Here is a 13,635-nt window from a genome sequence, read left to right on the forward strand (position 1 = left end):
ATTCTCTGCTCAACATTATAATTCTTTGTTGTTAAAAATATGTATCAAACAAATAATTTCTTGTGCGAAAACAATCGAATGCAAAGTATGAAAATGGCTCCAATGTACACAAATTCACAGAAAAGAAACTTTGCTCGTTATGGATTCTTCTACAACGGAAAGGATCTTCAGTGTGTTTATTGCCTGCATGCATTGAGACTGCATAAAGCGCGTACATGTTGTCTATCGTCAATTGATGAAGAAAGACCACTTAATTACTCTATAATAGTTCCTGCCTACACTTAGTTTTCTTCATTCGCTCAACAACATGGATCCGAGAAAGTGGTTGGCTCCCGACAATGAATTGGAAGTGAGGTTAAAAAACTGTATTGATTGGTACGATGAGTGTGAAAGTGCAATTAGGAAATCAACTCCTGAAAATTATAGTTTGGCGAAGCAATTGAAAGACATTTTTCTAAGCACGGTGAATTTAAATGATATAAGAGACTATCTATGTTATTATCGTCCTCATAATTTATGTATAGATAAGCTAATTAGAATTGAAGATGAAGTTATGTATTGTTGTAGTGAAATGTGTAAATAAACGTTTTCTGCCTTCAAACGATTTTTCATTCCGATATCCCATTCACGTTTTTTAGTTTAGTTGCTGCTTAGAGCTAGAGCAGACAGCACGTGTGGGGTAATCTTTAGTGCACGTGCGCCTATAACACATGCATCTCATCAATTTAGAGCTAGAGCAGACAGCACGTGTGGGGTAATCTTTAGTGCACGTGCGCCTATAACACGTGCATCTCATCAATTTAGAATTCTTTCCCCCTCATTCGAATCACGTCAAACATCTGCGAGATGCAGTGTTATGGTTTTTCAAAATTCAAAAAATTATCTCGTCTCTTGATGTCAATTTCATTTAATGAATTTGATTCAATTGCAAAGAATATTAAATTTTCAACAGGATGTCAAGATGTTGATTTACCGTTAACAAAAACAGAAAATGTACACTTTTCGATTCTATCTGAGATTTTCGAACTGCTCAATATTCTAGACAGCGGTCATCTACATTATGATTGTACAAATGATTCGTCATTATCTGTTGTTAAAAATTCTGATGAACTTTGGAAATGCTTGTACGATATTGCAGATAAAAATGTAAAAGAACGTAGAGATTTATAGCATTAGATGAGAGAGAATTTCTCAATTCAATTAGATATAGAGAGAGTCATTGACCTCACTTTGGATTAGAGTAATATGGATTCACATTAATCTGTCACCAGGGAATTTTTCCCTCTCATCTATACTGGGAGAGAATTTCTCAATTGATTCTTATCTCCTTTCCTTTCGGAAAGGGTGCGGGAAAGAGATGCCACGAGTAAAAGAAGGAGATCTCTATCTCTTGAGCCTGTCATCGTAGTATATCATTGGAGCGAAATGGATTCACTTCAATCTGACAGTATAGCATTAGATGTAGAAATATGAATTCACTTTAATCTGACACCAAAGGAATTTCTCAAAGTGAGTCTGGCATTAGAGCGAAATGCATTCACTTCAATCTGTCAGTATAGCATTAGATGAGAGAGAATTTCTCAATTCAATTAGATGTAGAGAGAGTCATTGACCTCACTTTGGATTAGAGTAATATGGATTCACTTCAATCTGTCAGTATACCATTAGATGTAGAAATATGAATTCACTTTAATTTGACAGTAGAGAATTTCTCAAAGAGATTTTTTCCCCACATCTATCATTCACCTCAATCTGTCAGTATAGCATTAGATGTAGAAATATGGATTCACTTTAATTTGACAGTAGAGAGAGGAATTTTTCCTCCTAAAAGGGAAATTTTTTTTCCCTCACCTGGAGAGAGAGAGATATCTTACCCCCCTCACCTCCACTGGACAAACTTTGGCAATATGGTTTCAGAGGAGTCTCACATAAACTTATTTCATCATATCTTGAGGGCAGACAGCAGAAGGTACTTTTGAGAGATCAGCTTTCAGTGTATTCAGATTGGTCAAGGGTTACACTGGGTGTGCCACAGGGCTCAGTTCTAGGCCCCATACTGTTCCTCCTGTATATCAATGATCTTCCAGCTAGTGTTGACTCGAGGATGATACTTTTTGCTGATGATGCAACAGCGGTAGTGGAGCCAGAATTAGGACAAACGGTGAGAGAGGCAATCTTGAAGGCTTCAGAACCTTTAACAGCATGGTTTCAGTCAAATGGGTTGAAGATGCATCTGGAAAAGACCAACATAGTGAATTTTCATGCCTCTCATCTTGCACAAATGGAAGAGCAGACAGAGACGCAATCTGCCTTTGGGAAGTCTGTTGAGGAGGTACAATTCCTTGGAGTGAGGATCCAGAGCTCTTTGAGATGGGCTTCAGAGGTAGACCTATTGGAGAAGAAGCTGAATAAAGCATTGTTTGCATTGAGAGTGATTCGAGGGTCATCAGACATTCCAGCAGCCCTGAGTGTATACCATGCATATTTTATTTCTGTGGTTAGGTACAGCATAATGCTATGGGGAAGTTACCAGACTCTATTGGATCGAATCTTCTTGAGGCAAAAAGAGGCTGTTAGAATAATATATGGATTGGGATTCAGAGAGAGTTGCAAACCGCATTTCGTAAGAAATAATCTTCTGATGGTACCAGCAATTTATATACAGGAGCTGGTGACTTATATCAGGAAAAATAGAATTAATATTGAGGAACCCAGACACACGCATACGTATTCAAGAAGAAGTAATGAAAATGATTTCCAGCTACCGAGAATTAGATTAGACCTGGTAGGAAGAGGCCCTTGGTATAGGGGTATGAAAATGTTCAATTTGCTTCCATCTTACTTGAAGGATGACACTACTAATGGATGTTTTTTAAATAGATTGAAGTATTATCTTGTCAATAGCTGCCCATACAAGGTTGAAGAACTATTCCAACCATAGATCTCTCGTTTTTTATGCCTAACTGTTTTTTGACTCAAGTAACTTTCATTCTATTATGAAACTTTTCATAGTTTTTGACGTGTTCCTATGTGTTATGATTGTAATGTTTGTAATTGTTTTATTGTATTCGTATTATTGACATGTCATGGCTTGATAAATATTGTATTTATGCAAACAAATGTGACGAATAAAGATCTTATCTTATCTTAACTAACAATAGCACGATCAAACTCAGACTGACTCAATAACAGTAGGATATCTGGAAAAACTAGAATTCTCATGAATTCAATGTTATAAATTGTTATTGAAAAGGAGAAAGATAATTCTCTTGCACAGACTAGAGGCTTGGCGATAGCAGTTAGCCAGTTGAGATAATGTTTATCTTATCTGTACAGCACAGCACAAACAACTTTTCGATCCAACGTAGAATTAATTCTAATTGAAATAATAATTATTTCATTCCAATTTATAGTAAGTCCTCCGACTTTATTTTCAAGTGGAATATTAGAAAATTTAAATCATAATCTGAAGCTAATAACCCCCGATTGTAGTACATCTCGACTCACAATCAAACGCAATTTATTCATTCCACATGAATAATTAATTGCAACGTAATTCACTTTTATCCCACAGTATAATAACGTATGTTAATTAACTGCGCCGTAACACTTTACACGGATTAAAGCAATTACCATCAGCTTCGTTAAATGATTTCAATTATTATTATAACCATTACCTCATGGTTAAAATATTATTCGGATCAAACTGATCTACAATATTTTCTAATATTCTCTATCCACTCATTTCGCCATCAACTATTTATGGCAATTAGAAAACAAGCTACTGCAAGTTTTGTTCGTTAACCTGTACTTGGTTACAACAATATCGGTAATATACCAATCAAGAAAATTTAGTCTAGTTGGAATCGACTTTGGCTGTTATTAACTAGTCATAGACTGTAGAAAATTTTCCTGATTACCCATGCTTGGTCACATCATAATATTGTAAATAAATTTCAAACTGAAATTATTGGGATTGCCTTCAGATCAAAGAAACGCATTAATTTGTCAATAATAATTTTTTTCCATTTAATTCAGCCAGTGCTTTATGACTGATTTATTAATTAAACTGTAATAGTTGAGTTGCCATTTAGTTTAAATAAAATCCTATTTTATAGGAAAAATAAAACGGAATATGCTTTTTCCTTCTCTTCCTTTCAATATACTATTGACAAATTTCTTTCAACAACAATAAATTATGTCAGTCTATTAATATTTTCATTATTTTCGGAATCGTGCTAATGCTATCTTCAAAATTCGGCTAATAGATTCATGCTAATAATTCTGAATTAATTTTCTTCAATTTCTATGCAATTTTGTCTTTGACAACAAAATTTAATTTCCTCATTTTAAATGGGATAATTTATTAATCAAAAATAGCTCTAAAGCTGTGATATGATTGAACTCTTATGATATTCACCCCTTCTCGCCTCTTACCTCCTTATTGGCGGCGCGTGACACCTCTCTGGTATCCCATCCTCCGGATAGGCAGCGACCCTCTATGGACTCGCTCGGCCTCCTGCTGTCCATCCGCTCGAATTCCGTCCACCTTTTCCGCAACTGCTCCATCACCATCCTCTTCCTCATCTTCGGGCAGGTGTGGCTGGAGCTTGGTGCCCTTCTCGTGCACAGTAAACCTCTTACCGGCACTCAACATTTCCTCGACCTCATATGGGCCAGAAAATTCCGGCGCTAACTTCGCGGCAAGCTGATTAGCACCCGAGGACAGGTGACACTCCTTCCTGTAGACTAGCTGTCCAGAGTTCACCTTCATCGTCCTCTTTTTCCAATTATAATACCGGTTGGCATTATAATTCTTGTCTCCAACATCCGAAACTACTTTGAGTGTAGTTTCCAGCACCGGCAGTCTTCTAGACTGCACTGCTTGACGATTATCTCCAGCTCCTTGCTGAAAATTATCCTCCTTCTTCCGCCTCCGGTACCGCTTTTCCGGACAGCTGAACCTCCAGTGCCCAGCTCGTTTACAGTGCCAGCAAATGAACTTTCCACGGGCTGGAGAAATTTTCTGAGAAAGAAATTCCTCTTTTCTAGTCTTCCACACGGCTCCTACGTGTTTCTGGACTTGAGGAAATTTCTTCTTCTCCTGCTTCTTCACAGGAATAATTCCAGGTGGCTTCCTTGACCTCCATATGTCAGGCTGGGTTTTAACAGTAGCCAGCCTCGAGTTGATAGCTCCTTTTCCCACTTTTGGAGTTGAAATATCGTCTCCAGTGTGCTTTTTGACGAGACAAGGATCCCATTCCACTGACCGGGAATAGGGGTCTATTTTCACCCGGTGCTCACGAAGAAACTCCATACCGAGCAGAATATCTGGAGAAAGCCCATCCATTATTGTGAGTGTTGTTGATAGGGATATTCTGCCGATTTTCAGGTTGATTATAACACCACCTCGCAGACGTGCAGCCGCTCCATTAGCCATAGCAGCGCCGCGCTGCACAGGCTCTCGTTCCACTGCTTCCAAACTATTAAAAGCTTTAGAGCTAATATAGTTGGACTCTGCTCCGGTGTCGAGAAGAGCACTATACTGTCTGTCTCCTATTTCCACCGTAGTGAAGAGACGGCTGTCATCCTGGAGCTCCAGCTCTAGCTGGATTTGAAGTCTTGTTTTAACCACAGCTGTTTTATCAGAAGTCTTCTTCTGCTCTCTCTCACAGGAACAATTTAGTCGTGACTTCCCGCACTTTGAGCAGAGTGAAACCTCCGGACACTCTGATCTCCAGTGTCCCACCTTCTTGCACTGCCAACACAAGGGTCCTTCTGTAGGCTGTTCACTCCGGCGCTGTGTAGTAGTCGTCTCCTGTCGAGGCTTGTTCTGCTTCCTCACCTCCTCCTGCTTCACAGCTCGTTGTCTCTGTTGAGCACTCTTCTCCTCGAATTTAATTCGTTCATATTGCCTCGCTAAGTGTAGCAAGTCGTCGGTGGTGTACACTTCAGCCTCCCTGATGTAGAGCTTGTAGCGTGGTAAAAGATTTTTGTACAATCTCTGTACCTGGCTACTCTCTGAAAAACCACCTCTTCTCCTCATCAGCGTTAGCAGCTCCTCAACATAGTCGTCTATGAGCTCGCCTTCTTTCTGCCGCCTGTCGAGAATTTCATTCTCAAGATCCTCCACATAAGTAGGTGGATAGTAACGAGACCGAAAGTCTCTCAGGAAATCGTCCCAGTGTCTCCACTGTTCTCTCCTATTCCTCATCCATAAGGAACATTTCCCCGCTAACATTTCAGGTAGCGCTGGAAATAACTGTCTGCCAGACAAGCCATATGCTTGTTGCAGCTCCTCGAGCCGCTCCATAAAACTTGGAGCATCTCCACTCCCATCATATGAGAGCCGCCACCCTCGAACCTTGTCACACACGGCACCCGGGTCCATACAGGATGTAGCAGGCACCGCTGGTCTGGTAGGTGACCCCAACACATGCCTAGGCATGTTATCATGCCTCTCCGGCATCTCCGGCCTCACCAGTGCAGGCTCTGCCTCCTCGCTAACTGGTGCTGGCCTTCGCGCTCCTCGACGAAGCACCTCCTCCCCATTATCCAAAACGGGGAGCATCGCAACAATCCGCCGTCGTTGCTCCAGTAGAGCCCTCCTCAGGCTCGTACTTGTGCTATCTGTCAGCACTGAGTCGAGTAGTAGATCAATCAAGCCCTGATCGTGCACTCTGTACACCCAGGAGTTGCTGGAGTCGCCATCAAACTCTGGAGACGTCTCCTTGGGTATTTCTTCCAGTCTGGAACATGCAGTGGCCTCCGCGACTGGTGGCCACAGCGCTGCAGCTCCTTCCTCTTCCTGACCTGTGCTAGCTCCGCCACCGATCCTGTTTAGACCGGCGGCCTCCACCATTGTCCCCCGGTGGTTTTCGACAACAGCTCTCCTGAGCTCTGCCATTGTTCCAGTTGTAGGTAGCCCTGCAGCGGCCGAGAATTTCACTGCTTCATCCCGGTGAAGCCTGTAGATCCAGGCCACTCTTGGATCACTGCTGTTGTCTCCTGTATCCTCCTTGTCGCCTTCCTCGCCTCTGCAATTATTCTCCTCTCTAGCACTCATCACTGTTCTTCTCCTCCTACCTTTAGCCCCACGTTCGTGTGCCAATCTTCTGAGTAGATTTTTGCCCACACCTTCCTCTACTAGAGTTCCCAGTGTCGCTCTGGGCCGGCTAAACTCAGTCGGCGACTGGGGTGGGCCGCAGCAGGGGACGGGAGTCTTGGTGGGGCATCCGTCAACCACCCTCGTTCGAGTCGGGGGTTGAAACAGGGTCTTGAGTGCTTTAGAGAAATGTTTCCCTCTTTTAGGAAAGAGGGTCCGTGCTTTTGCACTGCCAAACAGGGTTGGTCGTGGAATGAAGGGAGTAGAAACGTTGCGGTGTCTGCAGTGGAAAAGATCTTTGTGTCGGGACTAAGTCCTAGTCCTCGGGCACCGGGTGTCTTCCCGGGGTCCGGATTAATCTCGGAGCTCTAGCAAAGGCTTTCCTTAGCCTTTCTAGAAGTCCTCTTTCAATTCCGTATGGAATCAGTAAGTTGCGGCGGCTCGCGCTCTGGACTTTCCTAAGTCCTAATCGTCGGGCACCAGGTGTCCTCCTGGGGTCCGGATCGGTCGCGGAGCTCTCGCAAAGGCTTTCCCTAGCCTTAGTTGAGGTCCTCTTTCGATTCGGAATGGAATCGACTAGTTGCGGGGGCCCGTTCGCTGGACTTCACTCGCAGACGCGGAGTCTAAGTCCTCGAGCACCGGGTGTTCTCCTGGGGTCCGGATCGGTCGCGGAGCTCTCGCAAAGGACTTCCCTAGCCTTACTTGGGGTCCTCTTTCGATTCAGAATGGAATCGACACGTTGCGGGGGCCCGTTCACTGGACTTCTCTCGCAGACGCAAAGTCTAAGTCCTCGAGCACCGGGTGTTCTCCTGGGGTCCGGATCGGTCGTGGAGCTCTCGCAAAGGCCTTCCCTTGCCTTACTTGATGTCCTCTTTCGATTCAGAATGGAATCGACATGTTGCGGGGGCCCGTTCACTGGACTTCTCTCGCAGACGCGAAGTCTAAGTCCTCAAGCACCGGGTGTTCTCCTGGGGTCCGGATCGGTCTCGGAGTCGCTGGAAAGGCTTTTCCTCTCCTTCCTTGAGGTCCTCTTGCGCTTCGATGCCCCACTGGTGATGTACCAATGGGTAGTCAGATTTCGACCAAAACCTGACGTGTCGCCGTTTGTCGAAACTGGTAGCCTGTCGTCTAAATACGTGTTAAACGTCGATCAGCACTCGCCCAAACGGATGTTGAGCAATGGAGCTTACAGTGTTTGAGGCTAATCGTCTTTAGTCTCAAACACAACTCCCGGTCGCTGAAGGATTCGGAGTTCACTCTAGTACGAGACGTACGTACTGTGATGTTGCTAGCTGCTCGCTGCTTCCTTCTCACCTCACTCGACCGCTCGCACTGGCTTTCCGAACTCGACTGCCTCCTGCTAGCCTTTCTCGAGCCTCCCTCAGTGACCGAGAGGGAGGGGTGAGAGGATGCGCAGCACCGCTGAGCGGTAGGCCAGCGGCTGGCTTGCACGTTGACCCCTTTGATTCTATCAAAGATAACCGAGCGTCAAATAAATGAGCCCTAAACTCAATTCCTTTCTCTAGTTACGATATACATCGTGACACTAGATACTGTCGATGGTGAGATATTGTGATACCTAATATCCATAATGAAAACTCTGGGTTGTTGTCTTTCAATATTTCACTTTAACCATTTCGCTGGTTCTTTTGATTAATTCTTCTCCAACTTTTTTACAACCTGTGTATCCTAACATACAATTTCAAAGTATTCTATTCTCACACTGAAGATAACACCATTGGTGTTGAAACATGTTTGTGATTTTTTCAAATAAATAACTGATATTTTGACAACAACTTAGGGCCGGTTTCCGAGCTCGGGATTTAGCTAAGTCCTAGACTTTGAACAGCTGGAGTCAGAAAATTGGCTTTCCAAAACGGGGCGTAGTCACAGTCATTGTCATTATGACAATGTTCTTTCATTATGATATTCTATGTACATACTACAAGTGGGAAATTTCCAACCAAGAAATAAGTGAATATCTATTAACATAACTGATAACTCTTTCAATTAGGAATCACACAAATGAAACCAAGCTTGATATGAAAATATTATATTTTTTATTATCACAAATCTATTGAACATTGAGCGCAGTTGATATCGAATATTGTCAAAAATTACGCATAGGATACACTGGTATTTACTCATAACATTTTTTTGAATTGAAACGATCAATACATTTTTTATTATAACTTATGAGTGAGATCTACAAAACTATTGTGAGCACCGGTATTCACTTATTACATATTTTTATTACGATTTGATACACATTGATTACTTTTTATTGCACCTTTCAGCCTTCCTTTATTTCTAACTATCATCAACATTATTATCACTTAGAAAAACAAATCAAATTCATGGATTGATAGAGTTTATCAGTACCTATTCAGATGGCTGATGCTAGAGAATCTATCATTTTTTTATTTTTAGTAAAGTCTTCAGTTGCAAAATTATTAGGAACTATAATTAAAATTCTTTATTCATTAACTACTACCTACTCCCTAACATGATTATATAGGCTATATTATAGTGTCATCTATCACATTTATCATTATAGGACCTACTATAACATAATTATTTTCTCTATTATCAATGAATCCTTAATTTATATTCTCAATTAATAATTATCACTATGTATTTATTTCAAGCATCATTTAGAAATATTATTAGATTCAATGTTAATGAAAAATATATTCCCTGAGATCCATCATCACAGAATAAATTATCACACATTTCAGCCTTCCTTTATTTCTAACTATCATCAACGTTATTATCACGTTGAAAAATAATTCAAATTTATGGACTGATAGAGTTTATCAGTACCTATTCAAATGGCTGATGCTAGAAAATCTATCATTTTTAAATTTTAGTAATCTTATGTTTTAAAGCCTTCAGTTGCAAAATTATTAGGAGCTATAATTGAAACTCTCATTTATTAATTACTACCTACCTAGCATATAGTCTATTAATATTAGTGTCATCTATCACATCCATTATTAGGACCTAAAATCAATTTTTTCTATTATTTGACCTAATTATTTTTTCTATTATCAATGACTCCTTAATTTATTTTCAGAATTAATAATTATCACTATCGTTTAGTTCAAGCATCATTTAGAAATATAATTGGATTCAAAGTTGATGAAAAATATATTCCCTGAGATCCATTATTAAAGAATAATCTAATAAGTCTCATTTTTAATCTGTTCCAAAATTAAATATGAATATTATCCTAAATAAGTAATTAAGAATCTTCTTCTATGTTACATCGAATATTTTTTTTTAATTTAGCTTACACAATAAAATATTATATTAATAATTATAAAGCTATTGTGATGATACCGGTTGATTTACTATATTTTCAATATTAATATCAACTAGTTTGACAAATCTAAATTTCTAAAATGGGTAGTTATAACTTTTATCATATTAAATACTCTTATATTATATAAATTGACTATAAAACTTTATCAATATCAAAGTGACTCCCATACTAGACAATGATAATTTCATAAACTACATACATTTTTAAAGCAAACTTTACAATCAGACTTTCAAATATTCTCAGACTCATGAGTTACTCTTGAACTTTCTCAGACCTAAATGAGTTACGGTACTTTGGTTCTTTTCCAGACTTGAGATGAGATCAATACTAATAGTTAATCCTTCGACATTATGCTAGATCAACAGACAAAGTACTAAAATGTGAAAACTATATGAAATAATTTTAAAAGCCTTTGTCTCAACAGCCACCTACAAAGAAAAATACTAAGCAAGTTTATTGCATCTTGCCCTTTAAAGCATTGTCGAATTTAAAATAGTATTCTTGAAATATAAATATGAAACTACATCTATCTCTATACTTTCTTCAAATATATAATTAAAACTCTAGTCATGTAATATTATATAAATTCGAAATCATCATCAGACAATCAGTTATTATTGCCTATGGTCGTTTTTAGAAACTATTTGGAAATGTTACTCCTTTAGAGAACTTGTGATCTGAATCGTATTGAAGCAAGATCGGATGTGGTTGTACTCAACAACTAATATAAAATCAACTGAAAAATTTAAAACCTAACAAAAAGATACACAGATATTTACAGATACATAATCAGAATAAGACAATGAATTGTCTATCGTCATTTTTCAATACCTGAGCATGAATAACGTTGTGACTTTTCCAAAAAATTAGCGAGTTGAATCAAATCAAAGACAAACTTCGTTGTTAATATCTTAAAACTTAAAAGGATATAAGACTCTAGACTGGAATTTAGAAATTCAATAACTAACTATTTACATATCAACTCATCAGAGCAAGACAATCCATTGTCTATTGTCATTTAAGAATTACCTAACTTGGTGACTTCTTAGTGTGTTGAACCATTGATGCTATTACATCTAGCACCTAGATACAGTAGTTACTCCATCTAGTATGCCCCATTTTTCGCTTCGTTGATGAGCTGTTCGACTTGGCTTTCAAATATTCGCCTCTTCTTCGATTTTACTACCTCGTTGTTGGTCGACTTTACAGCTTTCAATTTTGCAGCTTTTTCCTCAGATTTCTTCATCTGATCGTTCTCCTTAAAAGATAAATAAAATCTCTAGCAATTTGTTTAATTTGAACAATTTGAATGAAGTCAAACTCTGATAGAAAAACTGGAAATTTATGGAAAGATACCCTAATAATGCTTTAAAATAAGAATTCACAATACATATTGAACTAGGATTCCGAACCATTTTAATTGGTCAAGTTTAAAACTCAATTGTCCATGATAATTTATGATAGAACTGTAAAGAGTTATTTAGAATTATCTAAATCTAAAGAAAAATAACTATAGGAATTATTATCAAACAAAAATCCAAACTAAATGCTGTAAGTCAATTTAATTTGATTCTTCTGTAGTCAATTTAATTTTGCTGTAAAGCATTCAATTTGGATTTCTATTCAATAATAATATTATTGATTCATGTGAATTTGAATAAATGCATTATCTCAGTAATTTCCATCTGTAAACTATAAGTAACTGAATACTGATTAATAACTGAAACGACATTAAATTATACTGGTATATACTGGCTATGTACTCACTTGAAAAGCTTTGTTGACTCTGCTGAAGAAGTCAGCAAACAGCTGATAGCAGTCATTCAGCTGGAAAGCAGCAGGCTCCTCACAGAAGTGAACTGCCAGTTGAGATTTCACCTCTCTAATTCTCTTCATTTTTTTGACAAGACAATCTACCTGTTGTTTTGCATTGTAGAAGAAATCTGGAAAAGTAAACAATAAAATAATTAACATGTTTAATAGGTTCTTCTAAAATTTCCAAATCCAAGTATTATTTTAAAATTTCAAAGTTTAGACTTATATGAAATATTTCTCAGACCTCATTCCTACTGTTTGTACACCAAAGGTTACCACTGTTAATTGATAAATTATATGTATAATACAAATAATTTAATCGATTTGTAACTTTATTATCACTCATTTATCATATGGCCCACCACTCTTGTTATTCGACAATGCTAGCTATTACTACTTTTGAATTGGGATAATTGTGATTATAAACAGAAAACAGTTTTCGCTTTTCAAACCGAGAATTTGATATTATACTTTGTATAGGCTTCTTATATCATAGATTTGGAATTGTTTGTTCATACTATAAGTCCAAATATTTCAATACAATCAATGGATGGATGGTATATTTGTAGGGTGTGAAACTTACCACCGAATTGAGAAGACAGTTTGCTCGATTTTATTCTCTTGCTGATGTCATTAGCCCCCTCCACCAATGAATTCATCTCCTCTTCAAGGGCTGCAAACGGTGTCCTACAAATAGAATAATAAGATAAGTATTGCTTTGAACTCTTTTACATTAGTTTCTAAAACTTTTATAACAAACACAAAAATAAATATTCAAATTGCCATCAGTCATCTTTAACAAGATATCAAAAATCATCAAGATATCACTTATAATTTTCAAATCATCACATTCATCATATTAACTTATAATTTTATTTGAAGGACTTGAAGGACTGGAGATCATTCGGAGATTTGATGAATACTTGAAAAAACCTAGGTTTGGAAAATAATAGAAAGTACATTCAAAAACCTTAACACTCAAGTCCCCATCTACTCACATCATATTGGTAACATATTGAATTTGAAAAAAAATACTTTAGAAAATAATAGTAAACAGAGAATAGACCTCTAGAACAAAACTCACTTTGACATTCTCTGGAAATCGGCAACCTTGCTTCTGAATTCTAGCATACTGGCATCATTGGATGCAGCCACATCAACCACATAGTGCAGAAATGAGATCTTAGGCTTATTGGCTCTCGTGTCAGCCAGCATTGCCAGAGAGCTGATCTTGATCGCATCTGCGTTACCAGCATAAGTTCCCTGAAGAAAAAGGAAAATAAATTATTATAATGCCCTTTATCATTATTGAATACATGTTCCAAGTTGATAAGTAAAATAAACATCTGTGATCGCCTTTATTTGATCTCATTGCAATACCATCTCAAAA

At 38.3% G+C, this 13,635-nt stretch overlaps 1 protein-coding gene across 1 annotated transcript; it reads right to left on the reverse strand.

Moving 5' to 3' along the window:
• Nucleotides 1-11,007: 11,007 nt before the first annotated feature.
• LOC111043574 (FH2 domain-containing protein 1-like) lies at nt 11,008-13,508 on the reverse strand (the record flags this gene model as incomplete). Its single annotated transcript, XM_039445157.1, has 4 exons — nt 11,008-11,688; nt 12,198-12,373; nt 12,829-12,932; nt 13,330-13,508. Coding segments are annotated over 4 exons (612 nt in total), but the record flags the coding sequence as incomplete, so codon positions are not given.
• Between the last annotated feature and the right edge of the window lie 127 nt (nt 13,509-13,635).

The sequence above is a fragment of the Nilaparvata lugens genome, unplaced genomic scaffold (assembly GCF_014356525.2).
Source record: "Nilaparvata lugens isolate BPH unplaced genomic scaffold, ASM1435652v1 scaffold6256, whole genome shotgun sequence".
NCBI classification, from domain to species: Eukaryota; Metazoa; Arthropoda; class Insecta; order Hemiptera; family Delphacidae; genus Nilaparvata; species Nilaparvata lugens.